General features: G+C 39.3%; 2 protein-coding genes across 2 annotated transcripts; one reads left to right on the top strand and one right to left on the bottom strand.

Annotated features, from left to right (window-relative positions):
* The first annotated feature begins 6,424 nt into the window (after positions 1-6,424).
* On the top strand, positions 6,425-10,490 carry LOC128215776 (uncharacterized). Its single transcript, XM_052922343.1, has 2 exons — positions 6,425-7,551; positions 8,559-10,490. The coding sequence occupies exons 1-2, from the start codon at positions 7,217-7,219 to the stop codon at positions 9,922-9,924; spliced, it is 1,701 nt and encodes a 566-aa protein (XP_052778303.1). The 5' UTR covers positions 6,425-7,216; the 3' UTR covers positions 9,925-10,490.
* Positions 10,491-12,261: 1,771 nt separating this feature from the next.
* On the bottom strand, positions 12,262-15,538 carry LOC128216141 (clumping factor A-like). Its single transcript, XM_052922724.1, has 5 exons — positions 15,415-15,538; positions 14,935-15,126; positions 13,784-13,927; positions 13,212-13,451; positions 12,262-12,803 (listed from the first exon to the last, which is right to left on the bottom strand). Exons 1-5 carry the CDS (start codon positions 15,536-15,538, stop codon positions 12,262-12,264), a joined length of 1,242 nt encoding a protein of 413 aa, XP_052778684.1.
* Positions 15,539-24,663: the final 9,125 nt, after the last annotated feature.

Genomic DNA, 24,663 nt, shown 5'->3' with positions numbered 1-24,663 from the left:
GTATGCCTGATTGCTTATTAGTGTACCAGTACCATTGAAATAGGCAGTAAACAAGGAAGTTATGGGGTTAGGTGTGGGGTGTGCCCCCCATATTGATAATGCAAGTGCTGAAATCCTTAATGCTTATGTACCAGTCATTTGTAACCACAGCCCCGTAGGTCCGGGGAATAGCAGGGACTTTGACTTTCGTTCCAGCCTACCCCGGGTAAAATCCCGGCCCTGCCGGGACGACCAGTTGGTAAAATCCCCGCACCCCAGGGACCCTAGGTAAGGTCCATTCCCCACAAATTTTTGCGAACATAAAACCACCCCATTTACGCGGTACTGCGGGGCCACCTGGAAGGTAAAAGCACGCCCCATTTCCCCAGTATACCCCCGGACCTGGGGGGGGGGGGGCGTGGGTTACAACTGACTGGTGCATTATAGCAATGAAAAAAGTCGATCATGCTGCCTCTGACAGCTCTTGTTAGTTTTCGAAATTATTTTGGATTTTGAATAGGAACTTTCACTAACATTTTGGCGAATAAGTACATCCGTTCTCCAAGGAAATGGGGTATGTGCACCCGCCCGAAAGTGTGTCGAAAGATAGCCCTACTGACTGTTAATAAATAAACTATCAATGTTTTTCAAACATCAGGTAAAATGTTAAAGATAAAACACAAACCTATCGTGATGTTTCGTTTCCACGCCCTCCATTTTCCCACTCCATTTGAAGCTTTGAATGCTATCCTTTTCTTTCAATCAATGCCTAAATAAACCATCGACGTCAATATCTTTCCTACATTTTTCATTTACCGTCGCTTTCTGATCGATTTTGGCAATCTCTGTCTGCCTCTGTTTCTCTTTTCATTTTCATCTGTCCATCTTTGTTTTGATTTGCTGACCTCATTGATTATTCATAACTGTCACGTGCTTGTGCTCCGTTTACTTTCGTAGGCTTTCGGAACTGCTCGGAATAACTCCGAGTAGGCCATAGCGGATTTTTTGGTAACCACCAAAAAATAAATATGGTCTGAAAATCGTGTTAATATCAGGCCATCGGAGTGTACCAGCATACACCCGAGGTTGATTTTGATGGAAAAGGCCGAGGAATTCCAAATGACTTCGGATGGGCAATCTAGACTGGTACCCTTATTCTCTTTTCTACAAAAAGAGACCGGTATCAGCTAAACCAGGTGCCCGTCGTACAATCGAAAAGTATTCGGAATACGGGAACCAATTCAAAATGGCGGTGTAAGTAGTAAACAATCAGGAGAGCCGATGTAAAAAACGTTTTTGTTTTCCTTTGTATAAAATGTTGGTATATTGATGTTATTCATTCCATTTCCGACGAATATACATAATCGAAATCTTATTTCTTTATTTACCAAAATGACAAACTTAGTTGAATAATTATACTTCAGAAGTCGGTACCGTCTTTTTTGGGACAAAATTTGCATGTCACCTTGATACGTTTTTTGGATAAAATGTGTTATTTTTAACTATTCATTGCATGGCACATAGCATTTTTTAGATTAATTATACTTTTTTCTTTGATTATATATGACTATTCTTGACATTTTTAATATTTTTGACATATGTGCCCTCGTTTTTTTTCGAATAGTTTGAGGTTTCAAAAATATGATAACTGCATAAAAATTATGTGCAAATTGTTATGGATACTTGTTTGATGTTTTTGCACATTTTCATGGATTTTCTAATGTTATCTGTAGTTATTTGTGTTATTATTGTAAACTTATAATCAAATTCCATGTACATAGCATGTGATATCTGGTGATATTGGTAATAATGTGGATTTTTTAATGTTAGACCACAGGGAGCAGAAACAAATTATTTGTATATATTCTAGCTTAAATGAATATAGATATATACATAAAGGACAGAATAAAAATAATTTGTTTCTGTCCCCTGTGTGTTGGACAAAATTTGTTTGAAGAAAAGTAACAACTTACAATGTATCAGTAAGGGGATTTTTTTGGATTGAACCCTATTCTTATTGATGGATTTTTAATTCCCCGCCATAGAGTGGGGAAGGGTTTATAAGAATGCACTTCGTTCGTCTGTCCATCTGTCTGTCTGTCTGTAACATTTTGTGTTCACACTATAACTTACTTATGCATTGATGGATTACCATATAACTTTGTACAAATGTTTTCCTCATTGAGACAATGTGCAGTGACCTTGACCCGGGTCCATACCTCAAAGGTCAAGGTCACACAAGAGTTCACATGCTCGTGTCTGCACCATAACTTACTTATACATTGATGGATTACCATATATCTCTTTTTTTTAGCCAAAATACACTTGACATTGAAATTACCTACATAGTTGGTTAATAAAATCACTGTATGCCCTCGTTACTGTACTATTTAATATTAATGATTTTTGTACTTATTCTGGTAAGAAATTATATATTTACGACATAATGCTCCATGCTGCTCTTTACTCAGCCACTGTAGTTTAAGAAAAACACTTCTTACCATGTAGAAAGAGTTCTGGGTTCAAATCCCAGCGGTGGCCAACTAGAAAAGCATTCAGGGGCTTTTAAATTCTTGTCATTTTTTACAAACCAGAAAAGTGTCAAACCTTTCTTTGCGAAAATTTTGGAACATTTTTGTCAATATTATATAGCCCATTGTAATTCTATTTTTACAATAAATATATTGTTTCGACTGACTGGTCTTGAGTTTGAATTACATGTGTATCAATATTATATTGATATACTGGTAATTTATTTATATAGCAGGACTTGTTAGAAAATTTCATGCCAAGCAATTAACATTAAGATACATTTACAATTATGCCTAGAAATAGTATAAAGCCAGCTGTAAGTGAATTTATATGAAGATTTTTGAAGTTTTTTTGAATTTCAACCTGTTTATAAATTTGTATATATATTATATTGTGGCATACTGTGTGTACGATACAGTTAAGGCCCCTTTAAATACCAAATTACGGACATAACAGACTATGGAAATTACTGACCAGACATAACGGACCATATTTAGGGACATTACTGACCATCTTGAGAAACTTACAAACCATGATTTATAATGTTATTAACACTATTTTTTTAATTTATTCACTCCAACTGATGTTTAAAACTGGGAATTTCTGTTGCATAAATCAGTGTTAATTAGTTGTAATTGTGGCCGGTAATTATAATTGGTATATAATAAAAGAAACAAACATTATACTGACAGCCTTTAATTAGCAATCATGAAAGTGTGAAAACCCAGTGTGATGGGGTTCTGTCACTGAACCTTTCAATAAAAACAGATGAAACGGAAAACAAACAAATATGACAATCCAAAGTTTATTTCAGAAAGCAATCTATCACATATAAGAACATATAAATATTCACATTCGCAAGTATACATAAGTTGTATGTAAAATTATAAATCATTGTCTATAATTGACCTCAAATATGGCATTTGATAAATTTTGTTCTAAAACAGTGAGTGATGTCATGGACCTATAAACCATATACATGTATATGGTTTATAGGTCCGTGGTGATGTATAGTTCATGGTTCATAATGTCCCGAAATATGGTACATTATAAAGTAAAAACAAACTATGAGTTAAATTATATATCATTGTCTGCAAATATGGTATGTTATAAAGTTAAAACAGACTGCTAGAAAAATTATATATCATGGTCCATAATGTCCCTAAATATGGTTTGTTATATCCCCAATTCTGGTCTGTTGTGTCCGGTCTGTAATGTCTATGGTCTGTAATGTCCGTGACCCTATATACCTGTATACATGTTTTAAATATTCTTTACCTTAGCTTAATGCTTGAACCAAAATCTGAAACTGAGACCACGTGACTTTTGGGCGCTAGACGAATGAAAATATTTTGCTTTATCTTAATGAATACCAGTACTGTATATGTATATGAGATAAATTTACTTATTAAATAATTGCTTATTGGATATAATCTTACCTTACCGACATCAATCCACTCATTTTGTTTGATTATCAATGCAGGTGTAACGCCATAAATATAGTTGGAATATAATCCAGCTAATAGATATGGGTTGATAGAATTGATTACATCTGCACAGATGTATTATTGTGACACTTTTAAATGATTACAAAGCATCTCCATAAACTTGATATGCCGTCCTTCAGGTGTGAGTTCAGCCAAATTCCGGCCCCAATTTCTCGAAAATTCATAAGTCTCTTACAATAGGATCAAGCTATACTATTTTTGTTTTATTAGCTCGTCTGTTTTTCGAAGAAAAAAAGTCGAGTTATTGTGATAGCCTTGGCGTCGTCGGCGTCGTCTGCGTCTGCGTCGTCGTCGTCGTCCAAAAACTTTAACCTTACCTCATAACTCAAAAACCGTTCAACATTTTCACATTAAACTTGCTACACGTGTTCCTATTAACACTATGCATGTTTATAGCAGGTCATATAATTTTGCCTTTAATTAATATTGAGTTATCCCCCCTTTTCGACTTGGAAAAAAAACAGACGAGCGTTGGCACCCACTCCGCGGTGCTCTTGTTAAAATTTGTTTTCATGTTTACGTTAATCACTTAATGAGAGTTTTTAGACTTCAATAAAGAAATCTTTATGATATATCAGTTGCGAGCCACGACGACCACTCAGTTGGGCTAATGAATTCATATCAAGGACCTTGACTGAGATAAATGAATCGGGAGCAGGATTTTTCAACCCCAAGACTTTTCAACCCCTTCTGAAAAAGAAGACTTTTCAACCCTTAGACTTTTCAACCCCTATTTTAAAGACTTTTCCACCCCTACCTGTTTGGACTTTTCAACCCCTAAATCAAAGACTTTTCAACCCCTAGTTGAAATATTTTGATAGCCATATTGAAGACTTTTCAACCCCTATATCAAAGACTTTTCAACCCCTATTATTTTTGCCAGCCAGGTGTTGTCTTTTTCATTGTTTTTGCAACAAACTTAACCAATTGTTATTGAAATACAATTAAAGATTGCTTTTAAAAAAGGTCAGCAGTGGAAACTTTTTTTTGTAGTACCATATTGCTATTTCAGTACAGTTTGATTATAGTTCTTGATAATGTATTATCTTAAAATTCAGAGTTTGCGGGTATAATTAAATAAAATATATTTTTTTGTTTGGTTTTAAATCCTGAAAATCATACACAACATGTATCAAGCTGCCCATAGTTTGGAATGATGGGCATGATATTAGAACCTTAATTAACTGTCACTTTCAAGTTACTATAACCTCAATTAAAGGTGTTATGAAGGCCCTTAATCCCTTAGGAATTTATGACCATGTCACACATGTTGCCCATTAATGAATGTGCGACCTTCATTCCATTCTTTAATTGCATATATGAAAAGACAATACAATGCTTATAGCATTTTTTTTACATATATTCCACTTTATAAAAGAATGTCCTTACTTTTTTTAAACTGAGAAATAAAAAACATTAATAAAATCTTATGTTACACTTATGTAATTTGAAAGCATTTGGATCTCAATCTATAATACATTTTTAACATCTTTGAACTCAATGTATACTTTTGTATTTCTTAAACATTGTCTGCTAAATCTAGATATTTTGAAATATTATGAAGAATTTTATTTAAAGTTCAACTCATTTTATTGTCTTTTTTATTGATGACAAAATGTTTTAAAAAAAGTGTTTAAAAAAACTAAAAGAAAAACAAACGCTGTTTCAATTAATTTATGGAGCAGAACCATGCACATATTATATTGTGTGAGGATTTCCTCATGGAGATAGGGAAGATTTATTGCTAAGTGACTAAATAGCTAAATGGACAGTCAAGCATTTTTTTTTATATTTATTTCAATGTAAATATTTAATGAAATATTGTTATATCATGTGTTTCAAGTATGTATATTTTGTATGTATCACATATTTTTGTCTGTTATATTTTTAGTCTTAATATATTCTTGATTTTTAAAAGAAATTTCAAAATAAATTGTTTACTGTTATAGTTATTATTAAGAAATTAAGGGGTTGAAAAGTCTTCGTTTATTAGGGGTTGAAAAGTCTTTGTTTAAGGTGGGGTTGAAAAGTCTTAGCACTTTTAGGGGTTGAAATGACAAAGGGGTTGAAAAGTCTTTGATTTCACAAATGACAAAGGGGTTGAAAAGTCTTGGGGTTGAAAAGTCTGACAGCCAATGAATCAAGGCGGTTATCTTGTTAAATAAATCAGTCAACAAGAGATATTTCTCGAAAATCCTATCGTCTCATTCATAACTTTGGTGCAAGTGCCGCCATTTTGTTGACATTGACAACTGACGAGCACCTGCTGATCCGGATTGGCGCATACCTGTCGTTAGATTAAAAAGTAACGAAGGGTACCAGTCTATGGGCAATCGTGATATTTCGGCAGTCTTCGGCAAGCTCGGGATATACATATTTCGTTATGCATTCCGAGTGTAGGAACGCCTACTTAACAACCGATAACAACTATTGATATTGATACAGGACTAAATCTCGGCATGTAAAATTTGTTTACATTTGGGAAAAAATGATTGTTTATTAAGCACGGTTGTTACAACGCTTAACATTTGGATATTGTGTAAAATGTCAATGTGACATTGATCGAAATATTGGGTTTCTTCGTATCAGTACAAACAAGTTTACTTCCGTGTTACAAAATAGACAGACGTGATTATATAAACATCTATTTGTTTTAGTTCGTGAGTCATTTTAAACTCGAGAGAGAAAATGGAATATAATTTTGGATCATCAATATCTTCCCATAGACGGTGTTGGGGTTCGAGAAGCACTAGAACTCAGTGTTATTGTTCATGGAAATGGGTCAATTCGCTATAAAATATAAAGGAAAAGTACTTCCCACAACTATTCGGCAATCTCCGGTCAGCTCGGGATAGACAATCGTTACTACTCGGCAAGTCTTCGGCAGGCCCCGGGATCGACACTTAACCGAGTTTGGAAAGGCCCACTTGACATTCGATAACGAGTTTTAATGTTGACAGAGGAATAACGGGATGTTTAACAATATTTTTTGGATTTGAAACATAATTGTAAATTTAGCACGGTTGTAACTATTCTATTCATTTTGATATCGTGTTAGATGTCAGTGTTTAATTGATCGAAATATTTGTTTTCTTCGTATCAGCGGAGTACAAAATAATTTACTTCCTAGTTACAAAATAAACAGAAACTGACTGTTTGAACTAGTTTGTGAGTCATTTTTAAACTTTAGAGAGAAAATGGCATCTAATTTCGAATCATCCATTCAGAGAGGCTGTGACTTCATTCACGATTTTTCCTGCTCTCCGTGTGAAGAGAACGGATTTAACACAGAAGCTCACCATTATTGTACTCAATGCACAAAATATTACTGCCAAAACTGTGTTTCAAAACATAACGTATTATATCAGAAGCACGCGGTGCTCGGCCGGAAGGAAGTGAAGAAATGGGAGGCAGCCCCAGGGGTGGTGGACGCCCTGGAGAGATGCGGGATGCACCCCGGGGAGGCGCTGAAGCTGGTATGTGGTGACCATGACCAGCTGTGCTGTTCTGTATGCGTTGCCATTGACCACAGGTATGTATTAACAAAACATCTATTTAAAGGCACTCAACGTAAGATGATGCAAAAATGTATTATTTTGGCCATAAATTCCCCAGTTAAAAATGTGCCAACATATCATTTATATCGTATTATCTTTTTAATCTGAAAACAAATCATACGCTTTTGTGGTTTTAATCATTTAAGTAGAATAAATAAAACATTAAAGCTGCACTCTCACAGATTGATCATTTTAACAACTTTTTTTATTTTTTTTTGTCTCGGAAAGAGCAATTTTTTGCGTATATATCTGCACACCAATGATATAAGATTGTTGACAAAAAACAGATCGTAGATTTTCATATTTCCGGTCGAAAATTAATGTTTTATGGTTACTAACGGTATAAAACATCAATTTTTGAACTTATATATAAAAATCTGCGATCTGAATTTTTGTCAGCAGTCTTATATAACTGGTTTCCATAGATTTTCGCAAAAATTGGCTCGTTCCAAGACAAAAAATAAAAAAGTTGTTAAAACGTTCAATCTGTGAGAGTGCAGCTTTAAAATGCATTAAAATTCGAAAGAAAGATATTTTCTGGCATCAACCTATAGCGTGCGCCTTTAAGCCACCAACCGGTAAATAAACTATACATACCAGGGGCAAAACCAGGATTCGACGTCAGAGGGGGCGTAACTCAGGGGCGTAGCCGTTTGATCTGCGCCACTCCCTCAGAACAGAAATTTAATTGGTTTTCATGGGGGTTTGGTTTCCCCAAAGAAAAATATATCAAATTCTAGCCCTGAATGATGCTTTTTTGGCGTAATATATTATCTTTTTCTCCTATATAACATTAAAAAGTAAGCTTGGGCGATTTAAGAGGGGGAGAGGGAAGAAAACGGTCGCATCACCTCGCCTGGAACCGCTATTTGTTACTTGCGTCATATTTAAATCATTTTCTGTAACATTTTCCCACATTAGCAAGGTCATATACAGTTTATGCAGATCTGATTACAACTGTTTCACAACTTCTTTGTTTCAGACAATGCTCCAAAATCCAACACATTCCAGATGTAGCAAAAGGTGTTCAGAGAAATATTGAGTTTCAACAAATTCCAAAGAAGATAGCTGAAGTTCAAAAGCAATTCGAGAAGATGAAAGAAGCACGATTGAAGAATACGACATCTCTGAAAAAGACGCGGGCAGCCATTTCTGACGAAATTAAAACCATACGTAAAAGGATCAACGAAATCCTTGACAAGATTGAGAAAACAACTTTACAGGACTTGGACGGAATGATAGCTGAACTTGAAAAAAAACTAAAGAAAGATATCGAAACTTGTGATAAAATGACTATCGAATTACAAAACATGATTGCCGCTTTTCAAACCAAAGCAAAATCAAGCGAGTCAAAATCATATATTGCGTACAGAAAGAGCCAGGATATGATTTCACAAGCAAACGATCATCTTCGTGGCATATCAACCATTGAGTGTTACAATGTAACATTTCAAGCCAATAACCTTATAGAAGAACTTTTATCTGCAGTAAAGACGTTTGGAGAGATTGAAGAACAAACTGTAATGACCAAACAGCGAGAAGATCCCCTTTCCGATCCAAACCACGTCTTCAGTGTTGCAGAGTACAAGGAGTACAACGTGAAGATGAGTGATGACAAAGATCAATGTGCTATTCGTGGCGTGTGTGAAATGCCTAGTGGAGAGTTTGTAATAGTAGACTGGAATAATTGTAAAGTGAAGCTCCTGGACAAGGAGTACAGGGTGATCGACCACTGTGATGTCCCGGGGGATCCATGGGACGTGTGTCACATTGACGGAAATGAAGTGGCCGTTTGTGTTGACAACGAACTTCATTTTATTAATGCTACGAAAGGGAAACTCATTACTACAAGGAAGTTAAGTTTCAGCCATGGTTGTACTGCCGCAGCTTATCATAGTGGCCAGCTTTACATCTCCTGCGGTTTCGCCCTGTACGTCTACACGATGTCGGGACAGAAGGTGAAGATGCTGTACGAGGACAAGTCTGGGGATAGGACGGTGGAGAAATGTGCCATCAGTAACGACGGGAAGACGATTTACATTACAAACTACGATAAAAATCAACTGATCACCCTGGACAACAACGGAAACAAGCTGGCCTTACTCACTGACCCTGATATGGAAAACCCTGCCGGAGTACACGTGACACCTGCTGGACACGTGTTCGTCTGCTGCTATGACTCCGACACAGTGCTGCAGGTTGACAAAGACGGGAAGAAGAAGTTGGCCACCCTGGCAAGGAAAGAAGACGGACTGTACGGTCCGCGTGATTTATTTTTCAGCAGCAGCACTTCTTCTCTGATTGTTGGTGGATATAAAGACACACTTGTTGTTATCAAGTTGAATTAAAACTAAAAACTATCAATGTTTGATTTGCTACTATCGAACTGGGATCTTCCTTATAGTTGCAAAGTACATTTCAGTATTGTCAAATAAAATTGTTGTGTTTAGACCGCTGGCTATAAGCAATACGGATATGAATCCAAAAGCATTTTGTGAATACTTTTATTGTATCATATTTTTGACAATTTATATTCAACAAACTATGTGAAATATTATATATATATGTATATGTTCTATTTGATGAATGTAGAACGTTTAATTTTCGTGTGTGTGTGTATGTATATATACAGTCGAACCCCGTTGGCTCCCAAGGACCAGCGAAAACACATCGAGCCTCGGAGTTCGAGCCAAGCCAAAATGATTACCTTCTGCTTAAAGAAATCGCCCTTTACATCGAGTTCGAGCCAACGAGAAATTCGAGCCAAGCGATTTCGAGCCAACGAGGTTCGACCGTATTTTGCCTATTAACAAGCATATACTAGTATTCTGATTTCTGGAATTTTTGTTATTCCTTGTTGTCTCCGTTTCATAAGCCTATTAAAAAAGAGGCGAATAAACGCTTGATTAAATTCGTTCTGGTGTCAATAAATACGTTGGCATCATACTGATTTTTTCAATTTAAATATAATCATGATTTGCTTGCATAATATACACACAGTCAGCTGAATTGCAATAGAAAAATAATAAAACGATCTCTTAATTCAATGTCGGTGATAGGGTTTACGTGAACCATTAGAAAATCATCTTTTGAAAAATGCATACTCAATTTTGAACGTATACTGAAATTAGTTTAATACATTTTGAAAGATAGATTCTCAAGAACGCAATCCAAAAGCACAATATACATATTACGAATAACATCGACAGTTTCGATGAGATTGAGACTTACATGTCATGTATTACATAGACAGTCTCGGTTGTATTGAGACTTACATCTCACGTATAACATCGACAGTCTCGGCTAGATTCATACTTACATCTCACGTATAACATCGACAGTCTCGGCTAGATTCATACTTACATCTCACGTATAACATTGACAGTCTCGGTTAGATTGAGACTTACATATCACGTATAACATCGACAGTCTCGGCTAGATTCATACTTACATCTCACGTATAACATCGACAGTCTCGGTTTTATTGAGACTTACATCTCACTTATTACATCCAAAATCTCGGTTAGTATGAGACTTACATCTCAGGTTTAACATCAATAGTCTTTATTGGAATGAGACTTACATCTCGCATACTAGTAAACCATTGACAGACCGGTTTGATTGAGACTTACATATAACCTGTTACATCGACCGTCTCATATAAGATTGAGACTTACATCCCATATGTACTATAGACAGTCTCGGTTAGATTGAGACTAACATTACATTTACACGTGTTACATGAACAGTATCGGTTAGTTTGAGAGTGTTTTAATACCTACAGTCTCGGTAAGATTGAGACTTTCATCACATGTGTAGCATCGACAATCTCGGTTAGTTTGAGACTTTCATCGCACAGTATCCGTTGGACTGGGACTTACTTCCCACGTGTTACATCGACAGTCTCCGTTGGACTGGAGCTTACATCTCACGTGTTACATTAACAGTCTCCGTTGGACTAGGACGTACATCTCACGTGTTTCATCGACAGTCTCGGTAAGTTTGCGACCGTCATCCCATATATAAAATCGTCAGTTTCAGCTTAAACGCGACTGCTGATACACTGACATAGTAGGTGCATTTCAGACCAGTCTGAACCATAACGCAATTGTTTTAGAAAAAAACGTGTTAAACGTTGATAATTGAAACATTAAGATTAAACATTCATAAACATAATATGTTTAGAATAATACTGTTGTTAATAATGAAACATATCATTTACTGAAGATAGATCTTAAGATAGTTTTCTAAATAATGTGGTGTTATTTATTTTAGCTGAAACCGTTCACAAGCTTAATCTAATTTTACATTATTACAACATAATATTAATCATTCTCTTTAGCACGATGTTACAAGAGAGTGTGGTCTTGTTGGGGAAACCGGCTTCCCCGAGAGTAACATACTTGTCCGGCTTGGTGACAACACAACAAATTCAGATGTGCATAAGCCGAGAATCAAACCCATGTCGCCTAGGTGTGAAGCGAGTTTACTAACCACTGCGCTAACTGGACAACCTAAAACAGAAGCTGGGCAATGTTGCTATTATTTATAATATTTTTTAACATCTAAAAAGCTTAGTTGTAATATTACGTTTTATACGTCTTATGCTTATAAATAATTCTTTCTGAACACATAACTTCCCTTGAAATGATACCTAAACAATATGCAGTCACCTGGCCGTGATTTCAGGAAGGAAGAGGTGATTTCAGGGTAGGGTCGGTGCCTATGTCGTAGGTAGAGTCAGTGCCTATGTCGTAGGTAGGGTCGGTACCTATGTCGTAGGTAGAGTCAGTGCCTATGTCGTAGGTAGAGTCGGTGCCTATGTCGTAGGTAGAGTCAGTGCCTATGTCGTAGGTAGGGTCGGTACCTATGTCGTAGGTAGAGTCGGTGCCTATGTCGTAGGTAGAGTCGGTGCCTATGTCGTAGGTAGGTTCGGTGTCTACGTCGTAGGTAGGTTCGGTGCCTACGTCGTAGGTAGGATCGGTGCCTTTTTCATAGATAGGGTCGGTGCCTATGTCGTAGGTATGGTTGGTACCTATGTCGTATGTAGGGTCGATGCCTATGTCGTAGGTAGGATCGGTACCTATGTCGTAGGTAGGGTCGGTGCCTATGTCGTAGGTAGGGTCGTTGCTTATGTCGTAGGTAGGATCGGTGCCTATGTTGTAGGTAGGGTCGGTGCCTTTGTCGTAGGTAGGGTCGGTGACTATGTCGTTGGTAGGGTCGGTGCCTATGTCGTAGGTAGGGTCGGTGTCTATGTCGTAGGTAGGGTCGGTGACTATGTCGTAGGTATGGTCGGTGCCTATGTCGTTGGTAGGGTTGGTGACTATGTCGTTGGTAGGGTCGGTGCCTATGTCGTATTAAGGGTCGGTGCCTATGTAGTATTTAGGGTCGGTGCCTATGTCGTAGATAGGGCCGGTGCCTTTGTCACAGGTATGATCGGTGTCTATTTCGTTGGAAGGGTCTGTGCCTATGTCGAAGGTAGGGTCTGCGTCTATTTCGTAAGTAGGGTTTGTGTCTATATCGAATTTAGGGTCGATACCTATATTGTAGGTAGGGTTAGTGCTTATATCGTAGGTAGGGTATGTACCTATGTCTTATTTAGGATCGGTGGCTTTGTCGTAAGTAGGGTCGGTACCTATGTCGTATGTAGGGTCGGTGCCTATATCGTAGGTGAGGTATATGCCTACGTCGTAGGTAGGGTCTGTGTCCATGTCGCAGGTAGGGTCGGTGCCTATGTCGTAGGTAGGGTCGGTGTCCATGTCGTAGGTAGGGTCGGTGCCTATATCGTAGGTAGGGTCTGTGTCTATGTCATAGGTAGGGTCGGTGCCTATATCGTATTTAGGGTCGGTACCTATATCGTAGGTAGGGTCGGTGCCTATATCGTAGGTAGGGTCTGTGTCTATGTTGTAGGTAGGGTCTGTGCCTATTTCGTAGGTAGGGTCTGTGCCTATATCGTAGGTAGGGTCTGTGCCTATGTCGTAAGTAGGGTCGGTGCCTATATCGTAGGTTAGGTCGGTGTCTATGTCGTAAGTAGGATATGTGCCTTTGTTGTAGGGTCGGTGTCTATTTTGTAGGTAGGGTCGGTGCCTATGTCGAAGGTAGGGTCTGTGTCTAATTTGTAAGTAGGGTCTTTGTCTATATCGTATTTAGGGTCAATGCCTATATCGTAAGTAGGATCAGTGCTTATGTCGTAGGTACGGTATGTACCTATATCGTATTTAGGATCGGTGCCTATGTCGTAGGTAAGGTCGATGCCTTTGTGGAAGGTAGGGTCGGTGCCTATATCGTAGGTGAGGTCGATGCCTATGTCGTAGGTATGGTCGGAGTCTACTTTGAAGGTAGGGTAGGTGCCTATATCATAGGTAAGGTATGTACCTACGTCGTAGGTAGGGTCGGTGCCTACGTCGTAGGTAGGGTCTGTGTCTATATCGTAGGTAGGGTCGGTGCCTATGTCGTAGGTATGGTCGGTGCCTATGTCACAGGTTGGGTCGGTGCCTATGTCGTAGGTAGGGTTTGTGTCTATTTCATAGGTAGGGTCGTGGCCTATATCATATTTAGGGTCGATGCCTATGTCTTAGGTAGGTCTGTGTCTATGTTGTAGGTAGGGTCTGTGTCTATGTTGTAGGTAGGGTCTGTGTCTATGTTGTAGGTAGGGTCGGTGCCTATATCATATTAAGGGTCGGTGCCTATGTCTTAGGTAGGGTCTGTGTCTATGTTGTAGGTAGGGTCTGTGTCTATGTCGTAGGTAGGGTCAGTTCCTATATCGTAGGTAGGGTCTGTGCCTATGTCGTAGGTAGGGTCTGTGTCTATGTTGTAGGTAGGGTCGGTGTCTATATCGTAGGTAGGGTCTGTGTCTATGTTGTAGGTAGGGTCGGTGCCTATATCGTAGGTAGGGTCTGTGTCTATGTTGTAGGTAGGGTCTGTGCCTTTATCGTAGGTAGGGTCGGTGCCTATGTTGTAGGTAGAGTCGGTGCCTATGTCGTAGGTAGGGTCAGTGCCTATGTCGTAGGTAGGGTCTGTGCCTATGTCGTAGGTAGGGTCAGTGCCTATATCGTAGGTAGGGTCTGTGTCTATGTCGTAGGTAGGGTCTGTGCCTATATCGTAGGTAGGGTCGGTGCCTATATCGTAGGTAGGGTCTGTGTCTATATCGTAGGTAGGGTCGGTGCCTATATCGTAGGTAGGGTCTGTGTCTATGTTGTAGGTAGGGTCGGTGCCTATATCGTAGGTAGGGTCTGTGCCTATGTCGTAGGTAGAGTCGATGTCTATGTCGTAGGTAGGTTCGGTGCCTACGTCGTAGGTAGGATCGGTGCCTTTTTCATAGATAGGGTCGGTGCCTATGTCGTAGGTATGGTTGGTACCTATGTCGTATGTAGGGTCGATGCCTATGTCGTAGGTAGGATCGGTACCTATGTCGTAGGTAGGGTCGGTGCCTATGTCGTAGGTAGGGTCGTTGCTTATGTCGTAGGTAGGATCGGTGCCTATGTTGTAGGTAGGGTCGGTGCCTTTGTCGTAGGTAGGGTCGGTGATTATGTCGTTGGTAGGGTCGGTGCCTATGTCGTAGGTAGGGTATGTGCCTATGTCGTATTAAGGGTCGGTGCCTATGTAGTATTTAAGGTCGGTGCCTATGTCGTAGATAGGGCCGGTGCCTTTGTCACAGGTATGATCGGTTTCTATTTCGTTGGAAGGGTCTGCGTCTAATTCGTAAGTAGGGTTTGTGTCTATATCGAATTTAGGGTCGATGCCTTTATCGTAGGTAGGGTTAGTGCTTATATCGTAGGTAGGGTATGTACCTATGTCTTATTTAGGATCGGTGGCTTTGTCGTACGTAGGGTCGGTACCTATGTCGTATGTAGGGTCGGTGCCTATATCGTAGGTGAGGTATATGCCTACGTCGTAGGTAGGGTCTGTGTCCATGTCGCAGGTAGGGTCGGTGCCTATGTCGTAGGTAGGGTCGGTGTCCATGTCGCAGGTAGGGTCGGTGCCTATATCGTAGGTGAGGTCGGTGCCTATGTCGTAGGTAGGGTCTGTGTCTATGTCATAGGTAGGGTCGGTGCCTATATCGTATTTAGGGTCGGTGCCTATATCGTAGGTAGGGTCGGTGCCTATGTCGTAGGTAGGGTCTGTGTCTATATCGTAGGTAGGGTCTGTGCCTATATCGTAGGTAGGGTCTGTGCCTATATCGTAGGTAGGGTCTGTGCCTATATCGTAGGTAGGGTCGGTGCCTATATCGTAGGTAGGGTCGGTGTCTATGTCGTAGGTAGGATATGTGCCTATGTTGAAGACAGGGTCGATGTCATGTCGTAAGTAGGGTCGGTGCCTATTTCGTAGGTAGGGTCGGTGCCTATGTCGAAGGTAGGGTCTGTGTCTAATTTGTAAGTAGGGTCTTTGTCTATATCGTATTTAGGGTCAATGCAAATATCGTAAGTAGGGTCAGTGCTTATGTCGTAGGTACGGTATGTACCTATATCGTATTTAGGATCGGTGCCTATGTCGAAGGTAAGGTCGATGCCTTTGTGAAAGGTAGGGTCGGTGCCTATATCGTAGGTAGGGTCTGTGTCTATGTTGTAGGTAGGGTCTGTGCCTATATCGTAGGTAGGGTCGGTGTCTATATCGTAGGTAGGGTCGGTGCCTATATCGTAGGTAGGGTCTGTGTCTATATCGTAGGTAGGGTCGGTGCCTATATCGTAGGTAGGGTCTGTGTCTATGTTGTAGGTAGGGTCGGTGCCTCCCTTGTAGGTAGGGTCGGTGCCTATGTCGTAGGTAGGGTTGGTGCCTATGTCACAGGTTGGGTCGGTGCCTATGTCGTAGGTAGGGTTTGTGTCTATTTCATAGGTAGGGTCGTGGCCTATATCATATTTAGGGTCGGTGCCTATGTCTAAGGTAGGGTCTGTGTCTATGTTGTAGGTAGGGTCTGTGTCTATGTTGTAGGTAGGGTCTGTGTCTATGTTGTAGGTAGGGTCGGTGCCTATATCATATTAAGGGTCGGTGCCTATGTCTTAGGTAGGGTCTGTGTCTATGTTGTAGGTAGGGTCTGTGTCTATGTCGTAGGTAGGGTCGGTGCCTATGTCGTAGGTAGGGTCTGTGTCTATGTTGTAGGTAGGGTCAGTTCCTATATCGTAGGTAGGGTCTGTGCCTATGTCGTAGGTAGGTTCTGTGTCTATGTTGTAGGTAGGGTCGGTGTCTATATCGTAGGTAGGGTCTGTGTCTATGTTGTAGGTAGGGTCGGTGCCTATATCGTAGGTAGGGTCTGTGTCTATGTTGTAGGTAGGGTCTGTGCCTATATCGTAGGTAGGGTCGGTGCCTATATCGTAGGTAGGGTCGGTGCCTATGTCGTAGGTAGGGTCTGTGCCTATGTCGTAGGTATGATCTGTGCCTATGTCGTAGGTAGGGTCAGTGCCTATATCGAAGGTATGGTCTGTCTCTATGTCGTAGGTAGTGTCGGTGTCTATATCGTAGGTAGGGTCGGTGCCTATATCGTCGGTAAGGTCTGTGTCTATGTTGTAGGTAGGGTCGGTGCCTATATTGTAGGTAGGGTCTGTGTCTATGTTGTAGGTAGGGTCGGTGCCTATATTGTAGGTAGGGTCTGTGCCTATATCGTAGGTAGGGTCTGTGTCTATGTTGTAGGTAGGGTCGGTGCCTATGTCGTAGGTATGGTCGGTGCCTATGTCGTAGGTAGGGTCGGTGCCTATATCGTAGGTAGGGTCTGTGTCTATGTCGTAGGTATGGTCGATGCCTATGTCGTAGGTAGGGTCTTTGCCTATATCGTAGGTAGGGTCTGTGTCTATGTTGTAGGTAGGGTCGGTGCCTATGTCGTAGGTAGGGTCTGTGTCTATGTTGTAGGTAGGGTCGGTGCCTATATCGTAGGTAGGGTCTGTGTCCATGTCGTAGGTAGGGTCGGTGCCTATATCGTAGGTAGGGTCTGTGCCTATATCGTAGGTAGGGTCTGTGTCTATGTTGTAGGTAGGGTCGGTGCCTATATCGTAGTTAGGGTCTGTGTCTATGTTGTAGGTAGGGTCGGTGGCTCTTTTGTAGGTAGGGTCGGTGTCTATATCGTAGGTAGGGTCTGTGCCTATATCGTAGGTAGGGTCTGTGTCTATGTTGTAGGTAGGGTCGGTGCCTATATCGTAGGTAGGGTCTGTGTCTATGTTGTAGGTAGGGTCGGTGCCTCCCTTGTAGGTAGGGTCGGTGCCTATATCGTAGGTAGGGTCGGTGCCTATATCGTAGGTAGGGTCTGTGTCTATGTTGTAGGTAGGATATGTATCTATGTCGTAGGTAGGGTCGGTGCCTATATCGTAGGTATGGTCTGTGTCTATGTTGTAGGTAGGATATGTATCTATGTCGTAGGTAGGGTCGGTGCCTATATCGTAGGTAGAGTCTGTCTCCCTGTCGTAGGTAGGGTCGGTGCCTATATCGTAGGTAGAGTCTGTCTCTCTGTCGTAGGTGGGGTCTTTGCCTATATCGTAGGTATGGTCGATGCCTATATCGAAGGTAGGGTCTGTGCCTATATCGTAGGTATGGTCGGTGCCTATATCGTAGGTAGGGTCTGTGTCTATGTTGTAGGTAGGGTCGGTGCCTATGTCGTAGGTAGGGTCTGTGTCTATGTTGTAGGTAGGGTCGGTGCCTATATCGTAGGTAGGGTCTGTGTCTATGTCGTAGGTAGGGTCGGTGCCTATATCGTAGGTAGGGTCTGTGCCTATATCGTAGGTAGGGTCTGTGTCTATGTTGTAGGTAGGGTCGGTGCCTATATCGTAGTTAGGGTCTGTGTCTATGTTGTAGGTAGGGTCGGTGCCTCTTTTGTAGGTAGGGTCGGTGTCTATATCGTAGGTAGGGTCTGTGCCTATATCGTAGGTAGGGTCTGTGTCCATGTCGTAGGTAGGGTCGGTGCCTATATCGTAGGTAGGGTCTGTGCCTATATCGTAGGTAGGGTCTGTGTCTATGTTGTAGGTAGGGTCGGTGCCTATATCGTAGGTAGGGTCTGTGTCTATGTTGTAGGTAGGGTCGGTGCCTCTTTTGTAGGTAGGGTCGGTGTCTATATCGTAGGTAGGGTTTGTGCCTATATCGTAGGTAGGGTCTGTGTCTATGTTGTAGGTAGGGTCGGTGCCTATGTCGTAGGTAGGGTCGGTGTCCATGTCGCAGGTAGGGTCGGTGCCTATATCGTAGGTGAGGTCGGTGCCTATGTCGTAGGTAGAGTCTGTCTCTCTGTCGTAGGTAGGGTCTTTGCCTATATCGTAGGTATGGTCGGTGCCTATATCGTAGGTAGGGTCTGTGCCTATATCGTAGGTATGGTCGGTGCCTATATCGTAGGTAGGGTCTGTGTCTATGTTGTTGTTGGGGTCGGTGCCTATATCGTAGGTAAGGTATGTGCCTATGTAGTAAGTAGGGTCTGCGTCTATTTTGTAGGTAGGGTATGTTCCTATGTCGCAGGTAGGGTCTGCGTCTATGTTGTAGGTAGGGTATGTGCCTATATCGTAGGTAGGGTCTGTGTCTATGTTGTAGGTAGGGTCGGTGCCTTTATCTTAGGTAAAGTATATGCCTATGTCGTAGGTAAGGTCTGCGTCTATTTTGTAAGTAGGGTATGTTCCTATATCGCTGGTAGGGTATGTGCCCATTTCGTTGGTAGGGTCAGTATTTGTTCGTAGGAAGGGTCGGGTAACCCGAACCAGAAGTATTTTTAGGCCTAGGTATTCTTATTTTAACAAAGTAAATACTCAAAACGTATTTGATATAATTGTGATATATACTTTAATACAAATATTAAATGGCGTATCCTAGATTCAATAACATCTTATGATTGGTTGGTTATAAAACTTCATTACAAAAGATGATAAGAATGATGAAAGTGTAATAATGTACATTATTTAGGATACGACATATCAAATACGTGTACAGTCGAACTCCGCTGGCTCGAACTCGCTTTACTCGATTTTCTTGTTGGCTCGAACTGGATGTTAAGGACCGATTTCTTAATACTGAAGGTAAACATTCCCGTTTGGCTCGAATTCCCCAAAGCTCGAGGTATTTTCGCCGGTCACTGGGACTTCGAGCCAACGGGGTTCAACTCTAAGTATATATAATGTATTCGCTCTGTTGTATTTGTTGTTCTTTATATTAATTATTGTCATACATACAACCTACATAGTATAGTTTTATTGTGTACATTGCAGTTCATTCTGGGACGATGATATATAAACTATTGATCCAAGATGGTTTGAAGTCTGATGTCAATGTACAAGCGGTATTAATCATTAAGTTTTAAAAGGCGCACATTATAGGTTGATGCGTTTATTTTTTTCTTAATTCTAATGCATAATTGTGTTTTACTAATATGTACGTGAAGTTAGCGGCCTAACGGCCTAGCGGCGTGAAGTTAGCGGCCTAGCGGCCTAGTGGCCTAGCGGCGTGAAGTTAGCGGCCTAGCGGCGTGAAGTTAGCGTACAACATTTGTTTCAAAGTTGATAAAACATTTTTCTATTTAAAGCATGCAAACATGTCTGCTCTTCTAAAGCAATGATATATTTGCTATTTATATGCACCAATCATCAGTCTGAAGCGATTTTCAACATTTTTTCCATGAAGTTGATCAAGCGATCAAGCGGCCTAGCGGCGTGAAGTTAGCGGTCTAGCGGCCTAATATGGTATCTTATTTTAAAGTACGAATACATGCCTTTTCTTCTGAAACAATGATATATTTGCTATTTATATGCACCAATCATCAGTCTTAAGCGATTTTCAACATTTTTTCCTAGAAGTCGATCAAGCGATCCAGCGGCCTAGCGGCCTAGCGGCGTGAAGTTAGCGGCCTAGCGTCCTAGCGGCCTAATATGGAATCTTATTTTAAAGTACGAATACATGCTTTTTCTTCTTAAACAATGATAGGACATAATACCATATCGTTAGGACATAATAACATGTCGTTGTGACATACTACCATATCGTTAGGACATAATAACATGTCGTTGTGACATACTACCATATCGTTATGACATAATACCCTGTCGTTAGGACATACTACCATGTCGTTGTGACATACTACCATGTCGTTAGGACATAATACCATATCGTTAGGACATACTACCATGTCGTTGTGACATACTACCATGTCGTTATGACATACTACCATATCGTTAGGACATACTACCATGTCGTTATGACATACTACCATGTCGTTATGACATAATACCATATCGTCAAGACATACTACCATATCGTTATGACATACTACCATATCGTTATGACATACTACCATATCGTTATGACATACTACCATGTCGTTATGACATACTACCATATCGTTATGACATAATACCATATCGTTATGACATACTACCATATCGTTATGACATAATACCATGTCGTTATGATATACTACCATATCGTTATGATATACTACCATACCGTTATGACATACTACCATATCGTTATGATATAATACCATGTCGTTATGACATAATACCATATCGTTATGATATACTACCATATCGTTATGACATACTACCATATCGTTATGACATACTACCATATCGTTATGATATACTACCATATCGTTATGACATACTACCATATCGTCAAGACATACTACCATATCGTTATGACATACTACCATATCGTTATGACATACTACCATATCGTTATGACATACTACCATATCATTATGACATAATACCATGTCGTTATGACATAATACCATATCGTTATGATATACTACCATATCGTTATGACATACTACCATATCGTTATGATATACTACCATATCGTTATGATATACTACCATATCGTTATGATATACTACCATGTCGTTATGATATACTACCATATCGTTATGACATACTACCATATCGTTATGACATACTACCATATCGTTATGACATACTACCATATCGTTATGACATACTACCATATCGTTATGATATACTACCATATCGTTATGACATACTACCATATCGTTATGATATACTACCATGTCGTTATGATATACTACCATATCGTTATGATATACTACCATGTCGTTGTGATATACTACCATATCGTTATGACATACTACCATGTCGTTGTGATATACTACCATATCGTTATGATATACTACCATGTCGTTGTGACATACTACCATATCGTTATGACATACTACCATGTCGTTATGATATACTACCATGTCGTTATGACATACTACCATGTCGTTATGATATACTACCATATCGTTATGATATACTACCATGTCGTCAAGACATACTACCATATCGTTATGATATACTACCATATCGTTATGATATACTACCATTTCGTTATGATATACTACCATTTCGTTATGATATACTACCATATCGTTATGATATACTACCATTTCGTTATGATATACTACCATGTCGTTATGACATACTACCATGTCGTTATGATATACTACCATGTCGTTATGATATACTACCATTTCGTTATGATATACTACCATGTCGTTATGATATACTACCATATCGTTATGATATACTACCATGTCGTTATGACATACTACCATGTCGTTATGATATACTACCATTTCGTTATGATATACTACCATGTCGTTATGATATACTACCATGTCGTTATGATATACTACCATATCGTTATGACATACTACCATATCGTTATGATATTCTACCATATCGTTATGATATACTACCATATCGTTATGATATACTACCATATCGTTATGATATACTACCATGTCGTTATGATATACTACCATATCGTTATGATATAATACCATATCGTTATGACATACTACCATATCGTTATGATATACTACCATATCGTTATGACATACTACCATGTCGTTATGATATACTACCATATCGTTATGACATACTACCATATCGTTATGATATACTACCATATCGTTATGATATACTACCATATCGTTATGACATAATACCATGTCGTTATGACATACTACCATATCGTTATGACATACTACCATATCGTTATGATATACTACCATATCGTTATGACATACTACCATGTCGTTATGATATACTACCATGTCGTTATGACATACTACCATATCGTTATGATATACTACCATGTCGTTATGATATACTACCATATCGTTATGACATACTACCATATCGTTATGACATAATACCATGTCGTTATGACATACTACCATATCGTTATGACATACTACCATATCGTTATGATATACTACCATGTCGTTATGATATACTACCATATCGTTATGATATACTACCATGTCGTTATGATATACTACCATATCGTTATGACATACTACCATATCGTTATGATATACTACCATGTCGTTATGACATACTACCATATCGTTATGACATACTACCATATCGTTATGACATACTACCATGTCGTTATGACATACTACCATATCGTTATGACATACTACCATATCGTTATGACATACTACCATGTCGTTATGACATACTACCATATCGTTATGACATACTACCATATCGTTATGACATACTACCATATCGTTATGACATACTACCATATCGTTATGACATACTACCATATCGTTATGACATACTACCATGTCGTTATGACATACTACCATATCGTTATGACATACTACCATATCGTTATGATATACTACCATATCGTTATGACATACTACCATATCGTTATGATATACTACCATGTCGTTATGACATACTACCATATCGTTATGACATACTACCATATCGTTATGACATACTACCATATCGTTATGATATACTACCATATCGTTATGATATACTACCATGTCGTTATGATATACTACCATATCGTTATGACATACTACCATATCGTTATGATATACTACCATGTCGTTATGACATACTACCATATCGTTATGACATACTACCATATCGTTATGATATACTACCATGTCGTTATGATATACTACCATATCGTTATGACATACTACCATATCGTTATGATATACTACCATGTCGTTATGACATACTACCATATCGTTATGACATACTACCATATCGTTATGACATAATACCATATCGTTATGATATACTACCATATCGTTATGACATACTACCATATCGTTATGACATACTACCATATCGTTATGACATAATACCATATCGTTATGACATAATACCATGTCGTTATGATATACTACCATATCGTTATGACATACTACCATGTCGTTAGGACATACTACCATGTCGTCAAGACATACTACCATATCGTTATGACATACTACCATGTCGTTATGATATACTACCATATCGTTATGATATACTACCATATCGTTATGATATACTACCATATCGTTATGACATACTACCATATCGTTATGACATAATACCATGTCGTTATGACATACTACCATATCGTTATGACATACTACCATGTCGTTATGACATAATACCATATCGTTATGATATACTACCATATCGTTATGATATACTACCATATCGTTATGATATACTACCATATCGTTATGACATACTACCATGTCGTTATGATATACTACCATATCGTTATGATATACTACCATATCGTTATGATATACTACCATATCGTTATGATATACTACCATATCGTTATGATATACTACCATGTCGTTATGATATACTACCATATCGTTATGATATACTACCATGTCGTTATGACATAATACCATGTCGTTATGATATACTACCATGTCGTCAAGACATACTACCATTTCGTTATGATATACTACCATTTCGTTATGATATACTACCATTTCGTTATGATATACTACCATGTCGTCAAGACATACTACCATATCGTTATGATATACTACCATATCGTTATGATATACTACCATTTCGTTATGATATACTACCATGTCGTTATGATATACTACCATATCGTTATGATATACTACCATGTCGTCAAGACATACTACCATATCGTTATGATATACTACCATATCGTTATGATATACTACCATATCGTTATGATATAATACCATGTCGTTATGATATACTACCATGTCGTTATGATATACTACCATATCGTTATGATATACTACCATGTCGTTATGATATACTACCATGTCGTCAAGACATACTACCATTTCGTTATGATATACTACCATGTCGTGAAGACATACTACC

This window comes from Mya arenaria, chromosome 14, assembly GCF_026914265.1.
Source record: "Mya arenaria isolate MELC-2E11 chromosome 14, ASM2691426v1".
NCBI classification, from domain to species: Eukaryota; Metazoa; Mollusca; class Bivalvia; order Myida; family Myidae; genus Mya; species Mya arenaria.
This window is presented reverse-complemented; position numbering and strand designations above follow the sequence as displayed.